This window comes from Ochotona princeps, chromosome 9, assembly GCF_030435755.1.
Source record: "Ochotona princeps isolate mOchPri1 chromosome 9, mOchPri1.hap1, whole genome shotgun sequence".
Lineage (NCBI taxonomy): Eukaryota > Metazoa > Chordata > Mammalia > Lagomorpha > Ochotonidae > Ochotona > Ochotona princeps.
The window spans coordinates 72,839,475-72,867,034 of NC_080840.1; the positions used below are offsets into that span (position 1 = coordinate 72,839,475).

Consider the following 27,560-nt stretch of genomic DNA (forward strand, 5'->3'; position numbering starts at 1 on the left):
GGGAATGATATTCTGCCAGCTCTACTTTCAGATCAAGGATGGTCTCCCAATGAAACTGTTGAATTTATCTGGACAATAAGATGCTGGATTCTGCATGGTCCATGCCCGCAATGATGATTATGTCTGGTTATGAACTGTACTACTGTAATAATATGCAGGAAATCAATATGGGGGAGGGCTTGGGGAGGAGTCAGGGGGAATCCCAGAGCCTATAGAACTGTTTCATAAAATGAAAAAAAAAAATTAATAGTTTCCATAATGCCTATTCACCTGCCCTAGGGCTTAATACTCTCTTGTGTCTAAATCTAAATACTAAATAGCAGTTGGTTTTTTATAGACTCAAAGGGAAAAATACACATGGCAAATGTTTCAATTTAAAATACTGGAGGCAGCAATGAAGACCCTGGCTAAGAGCCTGTGTCCCACACTGGGCTTCCTGAGTTGGACAGCCAGCTCTAGTTCCTGACTCCAGGTTCCTGCTAATGAAGACAGTGGGGGGGCCACTGGAAATGCTCAAGTGACTGCGCCCTGTTGTCCCTGCGGAGGACCTGCATGTGAGTTCCCGGATCCTGCCTTTGGCATGGCCCACTCCCAGCTGCTGCTGGCATTTGGAGAGCAAGCCAGCAGGTGAGACCTCTTTCTCTGTCATTTTCTTTATCTCTGAAATAAAAACTTTAATTTTTTTCTTGATTAAAAGCATTCTATGTCATTGTGGAGAACCTGCAAACTATAAAAAAAAAAAAAAGAAATAAAAGTCACCTATAATCTCAATATCCAGAGATATAAATATTTCAAGAAATTTCATTTCTAGGATTTGTATCCTTACACAAATGAGTAGCACAAAATTGGCATCACACTAATTTCTCTTTCACCGATCATTATATGCTGGGTAATTTTCCACATTTAATATTGTATAAAATATGATTTTAAATCTATTTAAGATATCACTGTAAAAGTAGACTCATTTAATATTCTCTAATTTAAATATTTTCTCTGACAAATAATCCCAGATGAAGTCTGGGACTCCAATTAGCTGTTCATATTGCCCACTCTTCCTTTAGTTAAATTTGTAAATTCTAAAAAGATTATGAACTTTATTTGCTGCACACTGCTCAAATGTCTTCCACAAGGATTTATCGTAACAATGGATGCCATTTTCACAGACGCTTTTAAGTAAAAACTTTAAAAATTTGTTTATTTGAAGGAGAAAATGTTATAGCCAATCCTCTGATTATGACTTAAGTTTGTTCTAGACATCTGCTAATTTATTTCTAATTGTTTACTTAAAAATTCAGAATTCAAAATAAAAATATATTAAAAAATATTCTAGTCATTCTAATTATGATTTTTAACTGGAGTTTTTACTGCTGATTCATATAACTTTTAATATTACCGAATTTGTTGTACTTCTTTTGGCATTTTATCCCAATTTATTTTATTATTATGGAAATTTTATATTAATAATATCGATTAATATTCTTTATTGCTTACACTGTCATTCTCTAATTTTTCTCTAGGTGCTTATGATTTTCTTTTTCACATTTAACTATTCAGGCTCAGGGTAATTTTTACTTTATTATTATTTTTTTAAAGATTTATTTATTTTTATTACAAAGTAAAAATATACAGAGAGGAGAGACAGAGAAAAAGATCTCCTGTCCGATGATTCACTCCCCAAGTGTCCGCAACAGCTGATGCTGTGACAATCCGAAGCCGGGAACCAGGAACTTCCTCCAGGTCTCCCACGCGGGTGCAGGGTCCCAAAGCTTTGGGCCGTCCTCGACTGCTTTCCCAGGCCACAAGCAGGGAGCTGGATGGGAAGTGGAGCTGCTGGGATCAGAACCGGCATGGACCTATATGGGATCCCGGGGCGTGTTCAAGGTGAGGACTTTAGCCACCAGGCATTGCACCAGGCCCGCCAGTGTAATTCTTAATAGTTAACCAAGAGACACAACTCAATGTACTGATCAAATTCTTCTCTGAGATACTACTTTATTATTCTTGCTTTTAAAAATATTTACTTATTTATTTATTGGAAAGGCAGTTACCCAATAGCTGCAATGGCTGGTGGTGGGCCATGCTGAAGCTATGAGCCAGGAACTGCGTGTCAGTCTCCCATGTGGACGGCAGGGGTCCAGGCACTTGGTCAACATTCTAGTGCATTAGCAGGAAGATGGATCACAAACAGAACAGCTGGACTTGAAATGGCACTCTGATAATATGGAAGGCTGTCCTGCAAGTGGTGGTTTACCTGGCTGCACAACAAAGCCAGTCCCAGCATTTTGTCATTGATACTTACTATGTATCAAATTCATACAAGTCAGAGCTATGGACCCTTAGATAATAAAATTTCTTGTTTTTCATGTATTTTATTCTTTCTTTTTTAGAAAGAATTATTTCTTTTTATTGGATCTCTTCTCAGCCTTTTGGCTAAGATCAAGTGTATTTCTATTGGAAAGTCAGATATACAGAGAGGAGGAGAGGCAGAGAAAGATCTTCCGGCCACTGATCACACTCCCCAAGTGGCCGCAAGGGCTGGAGCTGAGCTGATTCAAAGCCAGGAGCCCAGACCCTCTTCCAGGTCTCCCATGTGGATGCAGGGTTCCAAGGCTGTCCCTGATTGCTTTCCCTGGCCACAAGCAGAAAGCTGGATGGGAAGCAGAGCTGCCGGGATTAGAACCAGCGCCCATATGGGATCCCGGCATGTACAAGGCAAGGACTTTAGCCACTAGGCTACTGCACCAGGCCTCTTGTATCTTGTTCTTATAAAAATTGTATTCTGGATGTCAGCGCTGTGGCATAGGATTTTATGCTGCTGCTGCAGTGTAGGCATCCCACGTGGACACTGGTTCCAATCTTGGTTGCTCCACTACTAGCTCCCTTTTTTCTTAAAATTTTTAAATTTTATTTTTTTACTTATTTGTTTAATTTAAAAAGCAGATATACAGAGAGAAGGATATACAGACAGAAAGATCTTCCATCCCGTTTCACCCCCTGAGTGGCCATAATGGCTAGAGTTGAGCCAATCCGAAAACAGGAGTCAGGAGCTTCCTCTGGGTCTCCCACGCAGGTGCAGGGTCCTAAGGCCTTGACTGCTTTCCCAGGCCACAAGCAGGGAGCTACATGGGAAGAGGTGCAGCCAAGACTAGAACTGGTGCTCATATGGGATCCCAGCGCATGTAAAGCAAGGATTTAGGGGCCCGGCAGCGTGGCCTAGCGGCTAAAATCCTCGCCTTGAATGCACCGGGATCCATAGGTGCCGGTTCTGAACCCGGCAGTCCCGCTTCCCATCCAGCTCCCTGCTTGTGGCCTGGGAAAGCAGTCAAGGACAGCCCAAAGCCTTGGGACCCTGCACCCGCATGGGAGACCTGGAAGAAGTTCTTGGCTCCTGGCTTTGGATCAGCATAGCACTGGCTGTTGTGCTCATTTGTGGACTGAATCATCGGACAGAAGATCTTTCTCTCTGTCCCTCCTCCTCTCTGTATATCTGACTTTCCAATAAATAAAATAAATCTTTTAAAAAAATAAATAAAAGGCATGAAAACTTAAAAAAATAAATAAAGCAAGGACTTAGCCACTAGGCTACCACGTTGAGCCCATTCTAGCACCTTTCTAATTAGCCTGGGAAGGCAGTGGAGGATGGCCTAACTGCTTGGGCCCCTGCACCCATGTGAGAGACCCAGAAGCAGCTCCTAGGTTTCATCTGGACCAGCTCTGGCTGCTGCAGCCATCTGGGGGATATACTCTGCCTTCCAAATAAATGCACACAGAATAATAAACCACACATCACCCAGTTTTAACAATCAGCAACATTTTAGCAACTGTATTTTATCTATATTCCTAAGTTTCTGTTTAAAATCTTTCATTTTTATTTGAAAGGCATAACGGAGAAGAAGGCATAGATCTTTCAACCATATTTGGGTTCACTCCCCAAACAATCACAGTAGGTAGAGCAGGGTCATTCTGAGGTCAGCAGCTTAGAATTTGATCATATTAAATAAATAAATAAATAAATAAATAAATAAATAAATAAATAAAATATTTTTTTTTTATTTGGAAAACAGAGTTACACAGAGAGAAAAGGAGAGACAGATCTTCCATCTGTTGATTCACTCCCAAAATGGCCTCAACATCTGGGAATGGGCTAGACCCAAGCTAGGAGGCCAGAACTCAACCCTTGCGTTGTAGGGGGCCCATGTACTTGAGGCATCTGGTGCTTTCCCAGGCACTTCAGCAGGGAGCTGGATGGGAAGTAGAGTTTCCAGGACTTGAACCGGTGCTCATATGGGATGCCAGCATCACAGGCTGTGGCTCTACCCAGTGTGGCAAGACATCAGCCTCAAGCAGTTTTTATATTATGCTCTCTGCATGAATTTTTGGAAGACTATTCATACTTTTGTATTTATCTCTAACATGCACCTAAAACAGAATTACCATGCTATAAACATGCCTAACAGAATTAATCATTTAGTGATATAATTTAACACTTACATATTAAATCCTTAGTTTTTTTTTTTTTTTTAAGCAGTTGGTTTGGTCGAATCAGAACACAAATCTGTATTATTTTAGTTGGTTGTTTTGCTTCTTAAATCTTACTATGTAACCTTTTCCCCTTCCATCATCATCATCCCTCCTTTTCTTCTCATGCTACTGAGGTGTTTGAAAACACTGAGTTACATTCTGTGAACCACCCTACATTCTGAGTCCAGCTACAGTCTCTTTTAACTTGTCTCTTCAGCTCCTATGTTTCTTATAAACTGGAAGTTAGATACAGATTTTGTTTAAGTTCAGTTTTCTTACTAAGAACACCTGATGGGTGATGTGGTATTCTTGCTATTGAATCACATCAAGAAGTACTGAATTTAAGTTTTCTTCACTTCTACTTATAGATAGAACCAGTGTGTCCAGATTGTAAGAACCTAATCTTTCACGATAATCTTCCCCATCAACACTGCTGATTATAGACTACGTTCCTTATTGCTGGTTACGGGGTATATTTCTCAGATCATTAGTGACTAGAAAATGATGACCTTCTAGCTTAGAACGCCTTGCAATTTGTCACGTTTGGGACAGCTTTCCTTCTGGAATTATTTGGTTACTAATAACAGGAAAAACAGTTCATACAGAACTTCCAGATAAAATTAGATTTTTCCCCTTTATCAGTGTTGACCGCAATTGAGTTGGTAACCCAACCATCTTTCAAAAGTCACCATCAAGGACTTAAATATACATACACATGTTACAAATTGTACATTAAGAGAGTCCATCTCTTGACCTAAAGACAAAAACACAAAATACATTCATACCGCTTCTCTTTTAAGATTCATATTCATTTCTTCCATATTAGTATCTGCATGGCCATGTACTGATCTACCATGAATATAATATCCAAAACATTTGTGGGATAACACAAATACTGATATCTATATAAAAAAAAGAAGAAAAAGGACCAATTACCAGCTTATTTGCAGAACAATAAAAAAATTAAACTTTTGTTAGCATTGCTTCATTTCTCATAAAATAATAAGGAATGAATTTCTAAGAAATATAGGAGAAGGATAAAAAAGAAATAAAGGAGAGCAAAGAAGTAGGTGGGAATGAGAGTGAAATATTTTTCAAGAAAGGAAGACAATTTTATACATGAAGATGTTTCAGGGGCCCTTATTGAAGGAACTGTTTGGCACGACAAAAAAATCCTTAAGTCAAATAAAGCAAATGAAGAGGCAAAAAGATTAAGGCAGGAACTATTAACTTACAATTCATTGTTGTAACTCTGCAACTCACAACCAGCGGGAAATTACATTAAAATGCAGTCACACCAAATCACTTTTAGAGCCTCTGTTAATGTACTTATGACCTTCACAAAGGGGAAAATGACAGTTGCAAGGAACAGTCAGGAAGCACTTACGTTACTCATAGAGCATAAATCAACGAACTGTCGAATTTTATCCTCTACAAATCTCTCATAAAAAGCAGCAAAGAACACGATCTGAAACATTAAACCAAGTTCATACTTATTAGCTTTTAAAGTTTCAATTTTCTTTTATAGCTACAGTGTAGTATTTTTTTAAAAAAAGAAGTTCCAAATAAGAACCCAGTGGCATCTTAGTAATTCCCAAGAGATGCAAACCCTGATCCTTCTGTGAGAGGAAGAAGGGTTTGGTGATTGTGTTAAGTCATGGGATGGAGAGGAGGGGAACACCCTACTTCGACTTTCAGAAACTTTCCTGAGGCATCAAAACAAGGTAAGACAAATACATCACAAGAAGGAAAACAGCCCACGTACTAATGGCCAGATGGCCATTTTGTTCTCCTGAAATCCATGTCTGCAGAACACTGTGTTTTTCAAGCTAAAATCTAACAGCAGAACACATAAAACCATAGATCTAGTGTTCTATTTTGACTAAGGAGAGTGTTATATATTCAAGTGGGTCATTTGAGGTGTTTTTCTAGACTTCTCTAACAGTCTTGGAAACAGATGTTCGCATGACAGCCCTTTAGACGTCTCTATCAGAGAAGAGCAGAGTTTGCTGAAAGCTGCTCCCTTACCCTGTCTCCCGTGTCCCTCACTCCACTAGCTCACCTCCCACTCCACTAGCTCACATCCCTGTTGATTCTCTTACAACTTGCCACAATCTGTAACTTTGTTACAACATACTCATAAGCTCAGCACAGTGTCTCCTCAGAGTGTACAGCCACTGATGATGGGGAATATTGTCCTAAATACTCTACATACATCTTTAAAGGACATGAAAAAACTGAAATATCCAAAGTTTATAAATTATGTAACATTAAAAAAAAGCTGGGTTTACAGGAAAAAAGAAAAAAAAGGAATAAAAGATAAAGCTCAATATTAATAGACTTAAAGAGTCTGGAAAAATTTTATATATAACTTTAATAGATTGTTAAAGGAACAAGTAAGTTTATTTGTGGAACAAAACATTGATAATCCTAGCGTAATGCCATGGAAAGAAACTCTCCTATCAGACCAGAGAGCAGAGTGAGAGCAAGGCTAAATGGCGCTGCTGAGATTGCTAGCTGCTGTCCCAGCAGACCGTTCCTCTGAGCTCAGGGACTGCAGCACAGCAAGGTGTGGCCAAGCAGCCAAGCAGGAGCAGGGCAGATGTTGAATAGCAGGCACTTCTAAAGAGGCCGGTCAAGAGGAAAGAGGAGGTCAGCCTATCTTCCTGACTACCTCTTGCAACTCCACCAGCCCTGAAGACCATGAGGTGACCTTGGAGAGCTCAGAGCACATGGACGGCTTCTGGGGCCCAACAGCAACAACAAAATATATTCTAGCTGTACACTGCTGACCTATGCTCTTATTCGTCAGTTATTTGTCACTTTCATTTTGTTCTGTTCTCTTGTTATATTCAATCAAATATGAGAACTTCAGGTGAAGTTCCTTTAAATTTCTCTACAGACTGCCATATGTACATGGTATTTTCTTACTATTATGTTGATAAATTTCAAACCCAATACTTCCAATTTCAGCCTGTCTTTTCTGTTATTGACTATCCATTAATCACGATATGCCTATAACTTCAGAGTGTGATCAAGTTTGAACAGTATAAATGTTAACTTAAAGTCAGGGTGCGGTCGCCTAGCAGCTAAAGTCCTTGTGTTACACGCACTGGGATCCCATATGGGCACCAGTTCTAATCCTGGCAGTCCTGCTTCCCATCCAGCTCCCTGTTTGTGGCCTGGGAAAGCAGTCGAGGACAGCCCAAAACCTTGGTACGCTGCACCCGTGTGGGAGACCTGGAAAAAGTTCCTAGCTCCTGGCTCCAAAGATCAGCGCTGCTCTGGCATTGCTGGTCACCTGTGGAGTGAACTAGCGAATGCAAGATCTTCCTCTCTGTCTCTCCTCTCTGTATATCTGTCTTGCCAATAAAAATAAATAAATCTTTTAAAAATAATAAAATAAATGTAAACAGACAGGTCTCAGGCGCAGCGCTATGGCACAGTAAGCTAAGCCTTTGTCTGTAGTGCCATCATCTCATATGGGTGCAAGTTGATAGCCCAACAGCTCTCTGCTTAGGGCCTGGCAAACAGCAGAGGGTGATTCCAGTTCTTGGGAGTATGCACCCACGTAGGAGACCCAGAAGAAGCTCCTGGCTCCTGGACAGCTTCAGCCATTGCAGGCATTTGGGGACTGAACCAGAGGATGGAAGATCCCTGTCTCTCCTCCCTATAAAAATGCCTTTCAAATAAAAATAAATCTTTTAAAAAAAGGCAATTTTCAGGTTACAGAACACCATGTGGGTCCAATTCTGTAGGAGTAAACTCTGTTAGAGGGATTTTAATCCCAAAAGGTCTTTAAAAATAGGCTGTTAGATAAGCTACACAGATTCCTGTTTATCAGGCTGCATGGGAAGTTAATCTTGCTCTCTTCAGAGCGCCTGTCTTCATTTGTTGAATACAAAAGTTGAAGGAATGTTTAATCAAACAAAGCCTCTTTCTGATCATAGGAGCATCTGGAAGCAAGAGAAAGTGCAGATATTAGAGTTGAAACTCTGGCTGCTGCTTTTCTATTTTTTTTGACTTTAAGATGAGAGAAGAAAAAATAGATAAACTCTTCTGCAGCCATAGGACATGTAGTTAAGGTGTGTTTTTAATTTGTCATGCTAACAAATATTTCAAAGGAAATCTCCACGGGTTATTAGCAATTAGAGTGGCATTTAGTAATGCATAAATAGATGCAAACAATAAGTTATGCTTTAAAGAAAGTAGAGTAGCTTAGCTGTCCCTAAAGCTACACAGAAACTAAGCAAGACAGTCAGTCTTAGAGCGGAAAGCTTAAGATTCTGACAGACTTTTTCAGGCCCTCTCTATTGACAAGAACAGGAACTCTGAAGCTAGCCAGCCAGGGTTCCAGCTCCTGTTCTATCATTTCTAGTTGCGCTGACTTCAGGCAAGTATTTTACCTTCCTGTACTTCAGAGGCTCCTCATCTGTAAAATGGAAATATTAACAGAACCTGTCAATAGGATTACTATAAAGACTAGGCAGTTAATATATGTAAAGCAACCCATTACTTTTCACAATACCTGGATAATGATACAAGATAAGAATCAGCTTCTACTATTACTGCTCTGGCCATCTTCATGCCTCAGAAAGGAGGAAGTAGTTCGTATCTGTGGGTACTCACTGCGCAAGCACAATTAGTTATAATTACAGAACAGCAATGCTACCTGAGAGCATACTCTGCGGTTACCTGTATAACTCCAATGACTAGCCAAAGTGCAGCTGACACTGCGTATCTCAAGATGCGGCTGTAAGGAGCGATGTAGTCAGATGGGCTGCTGGAAAGACTAGATGATGAGTCCATCAACGCTAGGTTCTTGAATCCCACAACCTGGAGTGAAAAGACAAAAGCATCAAACAGATGTGGGCAAAGAAACCTCCCCTCGCATCAAATTGAGACACCCTGTTTACTCTTCACCTTAACAACAATATCCAAGTTCACACATACAACATACAAATGAAATAACTATCAGCTACTATTTTAATAAATAAATACTATTTATTTAAATAAATAGTATTAATAATATTTATTTAATACTCGGTATTGTTCTCAATATGACAATAGGCCAGATATGACTTTACTACCAGGCATACTGACAACATGAAAACATTTCTGTTGAAAATTTAAAACTTTTTTCAATAAACTACCAATGAAATAAACGCGTTATCATCAGCATTTCACTTGTACAAGGTTTCACACTGTGTACTTTTTTTTAATTTATTTATTTATTTTTTTTTAAATTATTTATTATTTAACTTCAGTAATTACATTGTATTATGTGACACAGTTACATAGATACTTGGGTTCTCCCCACCCCTCCCCAAACCCTCCCACCATGGTGGATTCCTCCACCTTGTTGCATAACCACAGCTCAAGTTCAGTTGAGATTTTAAAATAGTCCAAATGTCCTTTGAAGGGAACGCCTTCTTCAGGAATAGGAAGCCACTGCTGAATAAGCTTGGAATGTGCATTTACAAAGTCACTGGCATGCTCCCACCCTCCTTCATGCAGAACAACGGCTCTGGGAAATTATACAGGATTTCTTTAAGCTAGCATTTTTTCAAACTTCATTGCAAACCTTTTAATAAAATACCTTGACAGTATCGCCTTGGGGTTCTTATTACAGGGCTGGGGTATCATATCTGGCTCCAAAGCTCTCTGTTAATGCACCCGGAAAAGCAGCAGACGATGATGCCCCAAGTCATTGTGTCCCTGCACCGAAGTGGGAGGGCCAGAGGAAGCTCCTGACTGCAGAACGGCCCATCTCCAGCCACTTCAGCCTTCTGGGGAGTGAACCAGCAGATACACCTCTATTTCTACCCTTCTCTCGTTAAAACTCTACCTTTCTTAATAAATAAATCTTAAAATAGAAAAAAAAAAAAAGGAAGGGGATGTGCTGGTGCTGTACAGTGGGTTAGGCCAAGGCTTATGACAGCAGCATCCGTATCAAACTGCCAGTTTGAATCCTGGCTACTCTGATTCCAACTCAGCCTCCCACAAAGCGGCCTGAGAGGGCCACACAAGGCAGCCCAAGGACCTGGGAGAGCAGGATGAGTTTCCTGTTTCTAACTTTGGCCTCACCCATGCTTTGGTTTTGGCTCTTTGCCCAGCAGGGGAAGTAAACTGGTAACTAGAAAAGCTCAGTCTCTCCCTTCTTCTCTGTTGCTCTGCCTTCCAAACAAACTTTTTTGGAAGAAATTCATAAACTGAATTAAAAGACTATTTAAATAAAAAATCCCAACATAGCAAACTGTACACTGATTTTTTTCCCCAAATGGCTGTAAAGGGGGGGCTGGTCCAGGCTGAAGCCTGGAGCAGGGGAACTCTGCTGGGTTCTCCCATGTGAGTTACAGGGGTCTAAGCACTAGGGCCTTCACCTGCTACTTGCCCAGAGGCACCAGCAAAGAGCTGGGTGGGAGGTGGAACAGCCAGGACCCACAAGGACACTCTGACATAGGGCACTGGGGTGCTAGCATTGTAGTCAGCGGTATAACACACTGAACCCCAGGCCAACCCTAACCCTTTCCTCTTAAATGAGTGATAGCAGTGTCAACTTACAGAAAACTTCCGCTGTCATGAAACTTAATTAAGATTATTCCAACATTTACGAAGTACCTATAAGTTGATCTTATAATTACATTCAACAGTTTGTACCTCCAAAAAGAAGAGAACAGTAAGTATTTGAAAAAGTGGATTGATTTTTCTCACAGTCTGAATTTCATTCCATTCATTTGCTACAAAATATGTTCTCCATATGCTTACAGGAACAGTGGCACTCCGCACACCACCCTCACCTGGCCAAGGAGATAAAATGAGGAAAATAATTTCACCTTCCCTGCTTTGCAAGCCTAAGTAGCAAAATAACTGTGGTGCACATACTGATTTTAGTTACCTTCAACAGCTTTCAGAACTTTTCCTTTGGGTCGCTCCCAATCAATAAAGAATACATCTATAGTTATCTGGGACATGAGCTTATGCAAAAACTGTACAGCCTGAGAACAACATACAATAAAACATCTGAGAAGTATTCGAATCAAGCCCACTACTGATTAAGAAACATACTAGATGGTAACATAGGGAAAAACTGGGGGGAAGGGGAAATGGGGAGCGTGGAAGGGGAAATCCCTGAGCTGTACCGTGAAAAATTAAAACTAATAATAATAACAATAATGTTTGAAATACAATTATGAATGAACACATCTATACACATAAGAACATGCAATTTTTAAAGAAACACCTTTACATGAAGTTACATATACTATTAGGGGACCAGAGAAGTTCATCAAAGCAAATCACCAAATTCACACCATTCTCACACATTTACTTCACCTTTTCTTTCCTTCCCTCTCTCCCTCCCTCTATTCCTTCCTTTACTTCTTTTTTTCCCTCCTTCCTTTAATATGGGGATATGAAAATAAGAAACCTATACCTCCTTCTTCCATATGGGGCTTGCATATCTGACTTTGCTCCCAAGGCTTCTAGATGTATACTCTGCTTTGTATTGCACATAACTTCTACAGTAGATATTTTCATTTGTAATTTGCTTATCCTACTTAATAGTTTAAGATACTGTATTTTTTCTGTTTGTATTTGAAATTCTCATTTATAAAGTTTTAAATTGTTCTCATATATAGAAGCAGTAGGTTTCAACAGAGGCACTCTTCCGAACAGATGCATTCCTGATCAAACACAAGGTGCTAATGAGAGTGTGGGATGAAATCTCTAACAGAAAAGCTCACTGGGAAAGTCAGACACTAATAATTACAAGTAAGTGGGAAACAGAGCTCCCAAACAGGCCCAGACCCAGCTTCCTCAAACCAATGGACATGGTCACAGAAGACGAGGGGGAATGGAATACAGAGAGCTCCCAAACAGGCCTGTACCTGCTACCTCAATGGACATGGTCACAGAAGACGAGGGGGAACGGAATACAGACACAGAGAAACAACTTTCAGCCTTCAGCACCTTATGCAGAATTCTACCTTTTTGATTATCAGACACAAACTCACACCTCACAGCATTTTGTCCTACTTTGAACTCAACTTCACTAAAAGTAATTTCCCATGTAAAACAAAGGCATACTTCCTTTGAAAACCAAAGTAAATTTTATACCAAAGATCTTTAAAAAGCACTTTAATTTTAAAGATTACTAGTTTACTAGAAATATTTTGAACTGGGGGAAATGTCCTTTGAAACTTACTTTCAGAGCGAAAGCGCATCCTACATAAATGACAAAATCTTCTTCCTGGACAGGTGTCGGCAGCAAAACAGAGACAGACTTCTGAGCCTGTAATAAAAATGACTTGGCTAAATATGACCACACGAGGATTTTTATTGCATACAATTTATAAACCTCTGAAGAAAGAACCATAAAAGGGGATAATCATGCACTCCATGAATATAACCCATCAGGGAATCATGAGTTTAGTTTTAATATTCTTTAATATTCTTTATCAGAAATGCTTCCAATAAAATAGTTCCTTTATAAAAATCATATTTCCGGGCCCAGCGGTGCGGCCTAGCGGCTAAAGTCCTCGCCTTGAATGCCCCAGGATCTCATATGGGCACCGGTTCTAATCCCGGCAGCTCCACTTCCCATCCAGCTCCCTGCCTGCGGCCTGGGAAAGCAGTCGAGGACGGCCCAGAGCTTTGGGACACTGCACCTATGTGGGAGACCCGGAAGAGGTTCCTGGTTCCCGGCTTTGGATCGGCGCACATCGGCCCGTTGCGGCTCACTTGGGGAGTGAATCATAGGATGGAAGGTCTTCCTCTCTGTCTCTCCTCCTCTCTCTGTATATCTGACTTTGTAATAAAAATAAATAAATCTTTAAAAAAAAATCATATTTCCAATGACTCAGGTATTGGCATTTTCTGAATGTATTCAGAAACTCACTCACTTTGAAGAAAATCAGCCAATAAACACCTGCTCCCACTGTGATGGTAAAGAAGACATTGGCCAGATCACCAGCATAGTACACCAAGAATTTCATAACTGTCTGCAATTAAAAAAAAATTACAGCTATTAAAAATGCAATGTTTACCGCATTCAGCAACACTATCACTTTTAATCACAGATCATCCCTAACCACATTTAATTTTCAGAACAACTGAGTCTCCTTCCTAGGTACTTTTGGATCCTTATGTTTAAAAAGTTTCTGGAACTGGAGCAACGGTTAAATCCTTGCGTTGCAAGCACCAGGCTCCCAGTTCATGTCCTAGATGCTCCACTTCCCACCCAGCTCCCTGCTTGTGGCCTGGGAAAGCAGTAAAGGATGGGCCCCAAAACTTTGGGACCCTGCACCCATGTGGGAGACCTGGAAAAAGCTCTTGGATCTTGGGTTTATCGGCTCAGTTACAGCCATTGCTGTCATTTGGGAAGTGAACCAGTGGGTGGAAGATTTTTCTGTCTCTCCTCTGTAAATCCAATCTGTGTTTCTAATAAAAATAAATAAACCTTGAAAATAAATAAATAAATAAATAAATAAATAAATAAATAAATAAAGTCTGTCACTTTTCAACCCTTATCTCACCATCTAAGAAAGCTCAAATTGGGCCAGCAGCAGCCAGATCATGGGGGCTCGGGAGTGCAGGCTTGCAGGGGCCAAAGGGATAGTGCTGGTGGGGGTGTGCAGGGACCTAGGGGCTCAGGTCCAGGCAGGTGAAGCAAGCCTGGGGAGTTTCCCAAGGGGAAGGGGAGGGAAGAGCATGCTGGCCTGGTGGGCTGGTGAGCCACATTTGGGGAACTTTGAATGGGCCTGGATCTTGGGTGTGTGGAGGGATACAGTCCCAGGCTAGCAAATGTACCATGAGCTGGAAGGCTGGGCTGGGGAACCCATGCACTCCCAGGTGCAGGGACTGTGGATTGATCAGGAAGGAAGTAAGGAGATGTTTGGGAAGGAAAACTGCTGAAGGAGTATATTGCAGGTGAGGAATGACTTCTGAGGGACTCCCAACAACAAGGCCACAGTACTTGGAGGTAAGCAAGGAGGCTGAAACCAAGCGGTTTGGAAGAGAGAGGCAGGAGGAACTTTATGGGTTAGACCGATGCACCAGCCCACGTGGGAGACCTGAGCTGGGCTAGTTAGCATGGATCACAGCCAACCACAGATGCGCATTAAAGCTACGACTGGGGCCTGCCTCGCAGGATCAGATCACAGTACACCCAGTGAGTGTCAGAACAGGGGATGAATCATGTTAGGTTAAGCAACGAAACTAACCAGCATGGGCCTGGCGGTGTGGTCTAGTGGCTAAAGTCCTCGCCTTGATTGCCCCAGAATCCCATATGGGCACCGGTTCTAATCCCAGCAGCTCCACTTCCCATCCAGCTCCCTGCCTGTGGCCTGGGAAGGCAGTCGAGGACGGCCCAAAGCTTTGGGACCCTGCACCCGCGTGGGAGACCCGGAAGAGGTTCCTGGTTCCCGGCATCAGATCGGCATGCACCGGCCCGTTGTGGCTCACTTGGGGAGTGAAACATCGGATGGAAGGTCTTCCTCTCTGTCTCTCCTCCTCTCTGTATATCTGGCTTTCCAATAATAATAAAATCTTAAAAAAAAAAAAAAAAGAAAGAAAAAGAAAAAGAAACTAACCAGCATGCAAGAATCAGGTCCATGGGCAGATTCTGTGGAGGGTATGTGGGCTCACCTTGGGGAAACAGCAATTTCCGCTGGTTAGCTTGAGAGCTGGGGGTGGTGATGGGTTGACCTAGCCATGACTATGACACTCTCCAATACTCATGGGTACTGAGGTTGTGAACAGGCTGGGCTGATCCAGGCTGTAGCACTCACAGCCACACCCAAAAAATGGGGTGTGGGGCAGGCTGGTCCACATCTACCACTTCATACAAAGGCTGGGACAGAGAGGTCAGACTACGTTGGGTAAGGGCCTAGCAGCTTCCAGCACATGTGTGACCTGGGTTTGAGAGTGGGCCTGGTTGGGGAACTTGGGAAACTCCCCTGTGGGCCATAGCCCCCACAGCTGAGCATTTGATTTTGGCCTGGGTGTTGGTCAGGCCAAGCAAGGTAGCTCCACTCATTGACAAGTGTGTGGGTTGGTTCTGGAGGAGGGTAGATTGGGCAGGGCTGAGCCAATGTTAGCTTCCTGGCAGATGAAGGAGACAGGCTGGAGTGCAGGTCATGCTGGGCTAAACTATCACATCTACTGGTGTGTATGAGCCAGATTGGGCTGAGGTAGTCTGCAGCATCAGCCAGCGAGAACTGGGACTAGGGACAGACTGGGACGGATCAGGCTACAACATTCAATGGCAAAGGCTAAGACGGGATGGACTATGCTGATCTGGGTCAGAGCAATCACTGGCATGTGCAAGGTCTGTGGCTGGGAACAGGCCTGGTTGGGAAGCTAAGGGGACACCTCAGTTGGGTTTTGGTCCCCAATGGTGAGTGTGAGAGCCAGAATGGGGGCAATGAGCAGGACTAGAAATGACTTCTGTGTCCCTCAGTATGGGTTTGGACAGGTTCTGGGGTGTGCCAAACTGGGCGGGACTCCAGCATACACTGGTGCTTGTGAGAGCCAGGGCTTTTTCTTTCTTTTTTTTTTTTGTGTGTGTGTGTTGTTTTTTGTTTGTTTGTTTTAAGATTTATTTACTTTCGGGCCCGGAGGCGTGGCCTAGCGGCTAAAGTCCTCGCCTTGAAAGCCCCGGGATCCCATATGGGCGCCGGTTCTAATCCCGGCTGCTCCACTTCCCATCCAGCTCCCTGCTTGTGGCCTGGGAAAGCAGTTGAGGACGGCCCAATGCATTGGGACACTGCACCTGCGTGGGAGACCCGGAAGAGGTTCCTGGTTCCTGGCTTCGGATTGGCACAGCAGCGGCCCGTTGCGGCTCACTTTGGGGAGTGAATCATCGGACGGAAGATCTTCCTCTCTGTCTCTCCTCCTCTCTGTATATCTGGCTGTAATAAAATGAATAAATCTTTAAAAAAAAAAAAAGAATGAGTGTGGGCCAGTTGAGCCAGGCCACTGTTCCTGCCAGGACAGGAGGCAGACTAAGTCAGTCTGTGCCAAGGACCCATTGGTGTGTGTGAGATCTGCCACTGGAAAGAAAACGGATAGTGGAACTTGGGGAACTCCTTTGTCAGGATGCATCTCTGCAAGTGAATGCAAGAACCAATGTTGGGAGCAGCCCAGGCCGGGACAGGTTATAGTACCTGCAGGCATACGTGTGGGTCAGGTCTGGGGGTGGGCCAAGCTGGGCCAAGCTGGGCCAGTTCATAGCACCCACTGGCAGATCTGAAAAAGAAGAAGGGCTGCAGGACAGCCCGGGTCAGGCTACAACACGATCCAGTTCACATAAGGACTGGAACTGGAGGCTGTCTGGGCCGGACTAGGCTGTAGTACCCACCAGCATGAGGTGGAACTGGGGACAGGCCGGACCAAGCCAGGGTTCACTACCCGTCAGCAAATGCCAAAGTGAGGTAGGCCATGCCAAACTGGGCCGCAGGACCCATCAACACATGTGGACCTGGGCTGGGGGTACGTTGTGAGCCTGGTAGGGAGGCTGCAGAGGACTCCTCTGCCGGGCTACTGCTCCCACTGGTGAGTGTGAGAATGAGGATGGGAGTAGACGAGGCCAGACATGGCAACAATATGTGCTGGCCTGCGTTAAGTTAGGCTGGGGGAAAGTCAGGCTGCGTTAACCGATTGTACCCATTGGTACATGCATAAGCCAGAGTAAGTGCAGGCTGGTTGGGCTTTGCTGTAGCATTAGCTGGCAAGTGCCAGTCTTGTCAAGCTAGGCTGCAGAACCACCTGGAAAGTGGATCCAGTATGGAAACTGTGGACACCTGTCTGAGCGGTTACAACTCCCACTGGTGAGCATGGGAACCAGGGCTGGGTGTGGGCCTGTTGGTAGCGGCACACGCTGTCATGAACATGGGCTGGAGGACATGGCAGGACACTGGAGCCTGCAGAAGACATCTGGTACTATGACAGAGGTAGGAGGCAAACAAATTGGTTAACTATCCCCCAGGCAGCAAATATCTGGGCAAATGGAGAATCTAAGGTGAACTGTGTCAGCCAAAAGCACCTTGAAAGGATTTCCTCATATTTGAATTGGCACAATAAACAGCACTTCAAACTATCAAACTATTGAAACCACCTAAGCAGAGCCCTCGGAGCAGACTCCACCAGCGACCCTGGCATGACACGGGGTGGCCATTCGCCATGCCCAGATACTGAGGCAGTTGGGAGGCTGGGTGTGCCTTGTCCCCCTATCTCTCCCCTTTCTACCGCGACCCTTCCCACTGGAATGAACTATGTGAACATCATTAAAAACAAAATTAAAAACAAGAAAAAGCTGAAATTGCAGCTTTATTTTTCTACAGCTGGAACTTCTATCCTAATCTACCCTCCCCATCACCAGTTAGTTTTCCTCTTTCCCCTTTCCTCCCCTCTCTTCTCTGTTTCCCCATCATTTCCCAAGAGAGGTCTTCCATCTGCTGGTTCACTTTCCAGATAGCCACAACAGGCAGCACTGGGGCAGGCTGAAGCCAAGAGCCAGGACTTGTTGCAGGGCCTCCCAAGTGGGTGTAAGGGGCCATCTTCTATTGTTTTGCCCAGGCCATAAGCAGGGAACAGAATCAGAAGTAGAGCAGTCAGACATGAACTAGGGTCGATACGGAATGTCACCATCATAGGCTTTATCCACTATGCCACAACACTGGCCCCAGAATTAGTTCTCTAAAAGGTCAGTTGGTTGAAAGAGATTTTCTCTGTATCTAACTCTGCTTTTCAAACAAATAAAAATGAAATCTTTTCTTTCTAAAAAATTCTACTTGGCTGTTAAAAACTGGTACTTCTGTATAGTTCTTTTTCATTAGCATGTATTTTCTATGAACTTTCTGAGAATACCTTAGGCACTCAGACTATCATACCTGCAAGTCAATCATGGGACTACCAAGGCGTCTCTTCCATCCTGCTGTCTTCAAAAGAGATGCCAGAACAGCCAGTCCACCCAGCACACCCAGGGCAATCTACAAAACAAAAATCACATTTTGTACTTGATGTTAACCTTTTCATTAAAAATATACTTGTAAATATTTTGAGTTTCAATAACTCACATCTGTTTGGATATGTGCTTCTCCTTGATTCATTTCATATGTGACTGAGAAAGAAACCTGATATTAAAAACAAAACAAATTAGCCATACCAAAATTATATATACCACAATTCATTTTATTACATATATATATATAAAAACCAGTGTAGCTGGGTTGTTTCATCATTTCTCAGAATTACTAGATTGGACTCTTGCTTACATATAACTGAGATGTGCTTTTTAAGAATGATTTGTGCTGCTTTAAATATCTTTTGTGAACACACATTAAAGAAGGAAAGTTCATTTGGAGGTAAATTAGGCTCATTTTCTGACACTTTTTCTATAACTCAGGATTGGTTATCAAGAATTTAGCAACTGGATAAACAAGCACATTCTAAGGTGCCAGATTAGTCACTAATCTGAACAAGAATCAGAGGGATAACATCAAATTGAGACAAAGAAAGGAAAAATCAGGACTATAAGAGCACGGAGAGGCAAAATATCTAAATTTAACCTGGACCACAGGATAAGGGGTTTCTAGAAACAGGATAAGGTCAATAGTACAGTGTCAAGTGCTGCACAAATGTCAATTAAAGAAAAAAAAACCATGGGTCCTGTATTGTGGCACAGCACATCAAGTCACCAGCTGAGAGGCCTGGCATCCCATATAATCACTGGTTCAAGTCCTGGCTACTCTGCTTCTGATGCAGCTCCCTGCTACTGTGCCTGGGGAAGCAGTGAAGGAAAGCATGGCCCAAGTAGTTGGATCTCTGCCTCCCACATGGGAGACCTGGATGGAATTCTAGGATCCTGGCTTCAGCCTAGTTCAGCCCTAGCAACTCAGGCCCTGGGGAGTGAACCAGCTTATGAAAGATCTCTGTTTATCTCTATCTCTTCTTGTCTCTATAACTCTGTATTTCAAAAAAGTAATTTTTTTTTTTTTCTAAAAATGAAGCCACTGAGTCTAGCACAGTAGCCTCACAGCTAAAGACCTTGCCTTGCAAGCACCGGGATCCCATATGGGCGCATTCATGTCCTGGCTGCTCCACTTCCCATCCAGCTCCCTGTTTGTGGCCTGGGAAAGCAGTCAAGGACAGCCCAAAGCCCTGGGAGCCTGCACCTGTGTGACAGACCTGGAATAAGCTCCTGAATTCTGATTGGCTCAGCTCCTGCCATTTCAGCCACTTGGGGAATGAACCAGCAGGAGGAAGCTCTTTCTGTCTCTCTCCTCTCTATAAATCTAACTTGCCAATAAAAATTTTAAAATAACTCTTAAAAAAAAAAAAAAAAAAACCTGTAGCCACTACAGGTGGAATTCATTGCTGTCTTTCTTAAAGAGGCTTTCAAGAAATAAAATGGCAAGAGCCAGACTGGAAACACCCAAGGAGAGTAACTGATTGGCTACAAATGAAAGCAATCTGTTGACAAGCAGAGGAGCTGAGAGAATTGAGGGAAGATATTACTGCTTGGTAAGTTCTTGTAACTTTGTAATATGAAGCAACCTGAGATTTTTTAAAATTAAGATTTACTTACTTAAAAGGTATAATTAGAAAGAAATCCTCCACCCACTGGTCCACTCCCATGTAGCTTCGACGACCAGGGCTAGGCCAGGTAGCAGTCAGGAAACTGGAACTCCCTCCAAATCTCCCACACGGCTGGAGGGGACCTGGGCCATCCTCTGCTGTTTTCCCAGGTCCTTCAGCAAAGAACTGGATCAGAAGTAGATGAGCCAGGACTTGAACAAGTGCTTACATGGAACACCAGCACGGCAGGCGGTGGTTTAACCAGCCAGCTGTATCACAATGCTGGCCCTCTCCTGTGATTTTTTTTATAAGCAAAAGAAAGGAACTAGCAAAAACAAAGGGTGAGGAGAGGAATGCTGGGGAAAGCACTGCAAGTACTCACAGATGATTAGATTAGAAGATGAGGAAAAGTAACAAGAAATGAGACTCTGAAGTATTACAAAGAAAATCAAGAGAATTCCTTATATTAAGTTACCCTGATCTGTCTAGTAAACTAGAAAACCAGGTTATTTGATGTGGATGAGAGCAAAATTGCTGTAGAATTGTTTTTTAAGAGTTAGTTATGGCAGAATAAGAGAGACAGGAGTAGCCAGAGAGACAGATTTTCCATGGATACCTCACTCCCTGAATGCCTACAACAGGTGGTGGGCGAGATGAAGCCAGGAGGCAGCAGCTAGGAACTACGTCTTCCACATGGTTAACAAAAACCCACATACTTGCTCCATTATCTACCTCCTTTCAGACCACACAGCACAAAGCAGGGATGGAAGTGAGGAGCAGCAGGGACCAGATCCTAGACAGGATGCAGTAGTCCTAAGAGACGGCAGCTTAACCCGCCGTGCCACACTGCCCATTGTAAAGTCTGAATTCCTGGACACAGAACTTAAAAAGAAGCGCAGCAAAGAGGAACAGACAGGCTATGAGTCTCAGCACCCCCGAAGACCCTTAAGAGTGATGGCCGACCTTGGTAAGACTTCTACTAAAGAACTTCATTCCTGCTTTTTTAATATTCAAAATCTCAGACCCTGCATGGTGGTGTAATGGTTAAGGTCCTCACCTTGCACACCCTGGGATCCCGTATGGGCGCCGGTTCTAATCCCAGCGGCCCTGCTTCCCATCCAGCTCCCTGCTTGTGGCCTGGGAAAGCAGTCAAGGACGGCCCAAAGCTTTGGGACCCAGCACCTGCCTGGGAGACCCGGAGCAGCTCCTGGCTGCTAGCTTTGGATTGGCTCAGCTCCAGCCATTGTGGTCACTTGGGGAGTGAAACATCAGATGGAAGATATTCCTCTCTGTCTCTCCTCCTCTCTGTATATCTGCCTTTACAATAAAAATAAATAAATCCTTAGAAAAATATATTAAAAATCTCTAAGAAATGACCTCTTTCCAGCATTAATTAAAAAAAAAATACTTAAGCACTGATGATAAAGAATTTCTTAAAAACAGACTGTCTTTTGGCAGTAAAGTGTGTAAATATAAACAATTTGTATACTTATAGGTATAAAGACAGTGACTGGTAAAGAACTCACCTTCACAGACTGGCTGTTGGGGTCTTTGGTATCGATGTCCCTGTACGCAATGGTGATTAAGGGAGGGTAGATGTTTCCATTCTTTGTATTGGGTACAAGGTTGATGCTATTTAGAGAAAAATGTTTACAAATATAGTGATAAATGTAACAAGGTTCTAAGGTATACATTTAACTGGTCATTTTTTTCTAGTAATTTAAGACTTTTTGTAATGTTTTATTTTTGTTGTTATTTTCCACGATACAGTTTTATAGCTATAGAGATGCCTCCCCTTCCCCCTCCTTCCATCCTCCCCATTTTCTTCTCCCACCATTTTATCTCATATTATTACAGTGATCTAGTACTTTGGTAATAGTTACAAGTTTAACCTCCTACTATTTAAGTGCATCAAGGTAATTATAATTGCTAATTTCTTTTTTAATTTAACATAGATTATCTTGATGATCTCAGAACCAGTTATTATGGACCAGGGAGAAGGCTAAACATAAATTAATGGTAGTACTACAAGTTAACCTTAGCTGGTAAAAATGTAGTATTCAAACACTTTCTGAGACAAATTAGAAACTTTTTGATTCAAATCTTATGAAGTTTACGAGTAAAACTACTGAACCAATATGAGTTATCTTTGAGAAAGATGCAGGAAAAGCTGTATATGATAGCAAAAGATAAAGAACTTCCTTATTTTTGAAGAGAAAGATGAACTCCTTTAAAGATGTGTTAGATCTAGAATGTTTATGGAAGAGAGTGGGGGACATTTTCCTAAGTTCAGTTAGCATTGTACAGTTTATACACTTAAAAAATAAAGCCCAAATAGTTCCAATTTTATTTCTATTAGTGATACTACATTGGCATCTTGACAAAATGCTAAAAATGCAGCACATTTGGATATCAGCATGACAAATGACCAAGCTTCCATACTAATTTGTGAGACTATTCAGTGAATTAAAATGAAATAGCAGTAGAAAAAAGTATGTGTACATGCAGCGCTTTAAAATGCCAACGTTGGGGCCATGGCAATGGCTCAAACAGCTAATCCTCTGTCTGCAAGCACTAATATCCCACATGGGCACCTATTCATGTCCCGGCTGCTCCACTTCCCATCCAGCTCCGGGCTTGTGGCCTGGGAAACCAGCAGGATATGGCTCAAAGCCTTGGAACCCTGCACCCACATGGGAGACCCAGAGGAGGCTAATAGTTCCTGGCTTCAGATTGGCTCAGGTCTGACTTTTGTTGCCATTTGGGGAGTGAACCAACAGATGACACTATCTCTCTGCTTCTCCTCCTCTCTGTGAAATCTACCTTTCCAATAAAAATGAATAAATCTTTAAAATCTAGTGCACATCACAAAATACCAGAGTGAAGTCAGTTAAGATCTTAGAGATAAAAAAATACACAGAAATACAAGCTGCAAGGCATCACTCTGTGGTAGTGTTGTATTCTGTGTATCCTAGGAATATGGAGGTCTTGATGCCTGGGCCAGCCTACAACAGTCATTACAGGAAATGAGGATGCACAGGGGACCTACTGACAGTTACCTCGCAGGCTGCTTCCGAAATGCCCACAGCAGCTCACTGCTATCCTCCTCCTCCTCCACACTTCTTAATCCTAATTCAACAGGGAGAGTCAGAATCCAAGGGTGAATCCTTTTTTTTTTTTAAGATTTATTTATTTATTTATTTTGGAAAATCAGATTTACAGAAAGAGAGACTGCTTTCCCAGGCCACAAGCAGGGAGCTGGATGGGAAATGGGGCTGAAAGGATTAGAACCAACACCCATACAGGATCCTGGCGTGTTCAAGGCAAGTACTAGGCTACCACACAGGGCCCCCAAGGATGAATTCTCAACAAACTTCTTAGACTCTTCAGATATAAATCCCTCTCCTTGGCTCCTCAATTTTGTTGATGTATATCAATCTACACAGATATCTCAAAAGTCTTGCATAAATTGTTCTCGCGTGACAATTAGTAAACACTTGCTTTGAAACATTTGCCCAAATATTTTTAGTCTCATTTACTCTTTAGCCAATTGCTTACCTCAGTGATATCTGAGTAGCAATTCGAACGACTCTTGGTAGACTGCCCAAGTCATTTTCTCGTCCACTTACTGCATCCACCAAGAAAATGCGTCGCGTCAGAAGCCACTTGCCAGAATTACTGTCTTTCGTTATAAAAAAAATGGAGTTAAAAGAATTCAAATTGTACATGATGGCTTTTAAGAAGATTGCTGAACAAATAAAAAACAAGTTACAATTTTGTTTAGATAAGATTGCAAAGAACTGGGCCTCTAAGACATTCCTGGAAATGGCCATCTACAACTCATTTGAATGTTTGCTGATTGAAGTATTCATTCATTTGGAAGGATTTTTCTTGTAAATTATCTTTAAAATGTGCTTCTAAAACATAAGTAACAGCAGCAAAATTAATTTTTCCCAAAAGATTATCATGAATAAGCTAAAAGTCCTTATTTGCAGCTCTAATGATTTTTCTCTGGATATACTCTTAGCAATATTTCTGAATAATATTCCTGAAAATCTAATTGTAAAAAAAAGTCTAAAACACAATTCTATTGTTTTCAACATACTGTATAATCCATATAGTTGCAGAGAGTCCATGATTATGACCTTTTTTTACAAGCAGTGACTTTCAATGTACAAGTCACAGGATGTGGTTCAGAACTTGCATTCTTTTCTTTTTCTCTTTTAACATATTGGTTACTCAATATTATGTCAATTAATTCCATAACGTTATAAATTGTTACTGATGTTATGTCGGGGCTTTTAATTGATCGGGATGATACTCTGCCAGCTCTACCTTCAGACCAGAGATGGTCTCCCCAAGAAACCGTTGAACTTATCTGGACAATAAGATGCTGGACTCTATGCTTGGTAGACACTTGCAATGAAAGAATTTCAACTGAATTTGAACTGTGGTAATGCAACAAGGTGGAGGAATCCAAAATGGGGGGTGGGGGGAAGGGTGGGGGGAATCCCAGTGCCTATGAAACTGTGTCACATAATGCAATGTAATCAATAATAAAAAAGTCAAAAAATTTTACAAAAATAAAATAAAATACAAGCAGTGACTTTGAGTTATCATGTTGGTTATCTTACTGACTGCTTTCAGCTAAGAGAAAGAATGTTATGTCTGCATGTCTCACCTTGGTTCACAAACATTTTATTGTGCTGGAGATTCAGATTTAGCACAGGCACAGCCCAGATATTCTGCTGCTGATTTTCATCACTATATTCAAGGTATACATCATAAAATACAGGAGTGGGAAAGTCATTCAAGATTTTAGAGATAGGGATCTCACACTGGAAAACAAATTAAAAATAAAAGCGTCACCAGTAAGTTTCAAACCACAGTTATTAGCTTTTATAAGAGCAGGGTTTTTTCTTCAGTTTTGCAATATACAAAGTCTTTAAACTCTCTTGTTTATGTGTGCTTTCACATGTCTTTTGAACACAAATACTATGTATTTGGTTCTTCTAGAGGGCCAAAAAACTAACAGCAAAAAAATACCACTGTGTTCTTGACCTACAGCTCAGATGGAGAAGTATACCTTTATTTTCAAATTTTCACTTATTAATTTTCATTTTATTTGAAAGGCAGAATGACATAGATAAAGACATCTTTCATCCATTGGTTCAGTTGCAAATGCCTACACGAGCTGGGCTGAGCAGAAAGCAACGAGCAGGAACCTAAGCCAGGTTTACCATGTGGGTGTCAGGATTGCATCTGCTGTCTGCAGGGTGTGCATGAACAGGAAGCTGGATGGGAAGCAGAGCTAGAACACGGATAGGGGATGCAGGCGACCCAGGCAGTGTCATCCCTACTGCATCAGATGACTGTCCCACTTTCTAAACTAAGCGCATATCACTGAAAAGGTTTAAAAACCACTGCTCAACGGGATGCGGTCTCAGTTTTTTTTCATGACGTGTAATGACGTCTACGATCTGGCTCCCCTAAGAGAACCAACTTCCTGCTCACAGCTCCCTGCTGGTGTGTGGTCAACATTCACTAATCCACGAGCGGTGCTCAATATGTGACTTCTTCAGAGCCTGCCTAATGTTGCAAATGCGGTTTCTGCCCCACATTCCCTCCCGCCAGGGTTTTCCTGGCAAACCTATTTACTATAGAAATCAAAGTGTCACTCACTCTGTAAAGCTTTCCTGTGTTCTCCAGGAACTGGTACATACACAACTACAGAACAAGGATCACATTCTTTGTAATTCTCCACCTATATGACAATTTTGCTGTCTAGAGAGTGAACTACTTAAAAGTTTTAGCCAGGTTGGCTTAAGTTATCACAGTTTTTAAACTTAACAGAACACTGACTTACCTGAAATAAGACTGAGTAAACTACCTACTATTCCCATTATTTTATCATCTATGAAACCTGGATAACATTATGTCATATTTATTTTGTGCATCAAATACGATAACAAAAGGAACATGCTGGGTATACAGCAGCAGGTATTTAACAAGTGTTAATTCTTCTGGCCTATTATAAACACAAAATAACATTTATTTTAAGAAAAATACTAGTAACATAAATCATTTTGACAACAGAAGTAAATTAACATTTGTGGGAAAAAATTTAGAAGTTATAAAAAAGGAAAACTAAAAACGATCTCTAATCCCATTAGCCAAAGATAATTCCTATTAAAAATGCTTATTTTCAGGCCTGGTGCAGTAGCCTAGTGGCTAAATCCTGGCCTTGTAACCACTGGGATCCCATATAGGCACCCAGTTTGTGTCCCAGCAGCTCCACTTCCCACCCAGCTCCCTGCTTGTGGCCTGGGAAAGCAGTCGAGGAAGGCCCAAAGCCTTGGGACCCTGCACCCACATGGGAGACCCAGAGGAAGCTCGTGGCTTCACATCAGCTCAGCTGTGGCCACTGCAGCCACTTGGTGAGTGAACCAGTGGATGAAAGATCTTTCTCTCCATTCTCCTTCTCTCTGTAAATCTGCTTTTCCAATAAAAATAAACAGATCTTTAAAAAAATGTTTATTTTCTATCCATCTGTTTTCCATGATGGTATTTTTCATTGTGGTTTTGTTCTATGCTATGTTTACATATTTTATCAAGAAGTATTTCTAAATGTTTAATGGCTTATAACATTTTAAAATATTTAATTATTTATTGAATGCCATATTATAATTTTTAAATGGTTATCAGAAGCAGGAATATCATCACTGCATAAGAGGAAAACAGTGCATATAGAGAGAGGAACATATGGGGAGAAAAATAAGCATTTTTATTTGCCAGGAGGTGGTAGAATAACTCTTTTTTTTTTTTTTAAGATTTATTTTATTTTTGGAAAGACAGAATTACAGAGAGAAGGAGATACAGAGAGGAAGAGCTTCCATTCATTGATTCACTCCCCAAGTGACTGCTGCACTGATCCAAACCCAGGAGCCACAAGCTTCCTCTGGGTCTCCCACACAGGTGCAGGTTCCCAAGGCTTTGGGCCGTCCTCAACTGCTCTCCCAGGCCACAGGCTGGAGCTTGATGCGAAGCGGGGCCACTGGAATTAGAACTGATGCCCATATGAAATTCCAGCACATGTAAGGCAAGGACCTTAGCTGCTAGGCTGCCGCGCCAGGCCCAGAATAACTTATTTTTATTAGTAAATAAAATAAAGCAAGACTTTTTTTTATTAAATAAAGCAAACATTTATTAAATTGTGATAAAAACATTCCATCAAATTACAAAACCTGAGTAAGAAAAACAAATGGCACATGCTTAACTGTAGTTGACATACAAATAAAATTTGCATTCCCAAAATATTATACAGTAATTAGAAAATACCAGCCAAAGTAATATTAAATAAAGCAAGACTTAACTATAATGCTAAATGATCAGAAGTGGCACTGTGTTTTAAAAACCTATAAGCCCAAGAATTGGTGTTGTAGTGCAGAGGAATAAACTGC

At 41.8% G+C, this 27,560-nt stretch overlaps 1 protein-coding gene and 1 long non-coding RNA gene across 2 annotated transcripts in view; one reads left to right on the plus strand and one right to left on the minus strand.

Annotated features, from left to right (window-relative positions):
- Nucleotides 1-27,560, plus strand: part of LOC131481156 (uncharacterized) — a 151,142-nt gene that overhangs the window by 122,754 nt on the left and 828 nt on the right. The window lies entirely within an intron of this gene.
- Nucleotides 1-27,560, minus strand: part of TMEM67 (transmembrane protein 67) — a 58,294-nt gene that overhangs the window by 9,952 nt on the left and 20,782 nt on the right. Inside the window, exons 12-23 of the mRNA XM_058668799.1 lie at nt 24,782-24,938; nt 23,659-23,782; nt 21,627-21,732; nt 18,600-18,656; nt 18,414-18,512; nt 13,425-13,523; nt 12,728-12,814; nt 11,420-11,519; nt 11,182-11,321; nt 9,217-9,357; nt 5,909-5,989; nt 5,307-5,423 (exon numbers count right to left, since the gene is read on the minus strand). Of these exons, the coding sequence (XP_058524782.1) occupies nt 5,307-5,423; nt 5,909-5,989; nt 9,217-9,357; nt 11,182-11,321; nt 11,420-11,519; nt 12,728-12,814; nt 13,425-13,523; nt 18,414-18,512; nt 18,600-18,656; nt 21,627-21,732; nt 23,659-23,782; nt 24,782-24,938 (1,308 nt within the window). The remainder of the gene's footprint in view (nt 1-5,306; nt 5,424-5,908; nt 5,990-9,216; nt 9,358-11,181; nt 11,322-11,419; nt 11,520-12,727; nt 12,815-13,424; nt 13,524-18,413; nt 18,513-18,599; nt 18,657-21,626; nt 21,733-23,658; nt 23,783-24,781; nt 24,939-27,560) is intronic.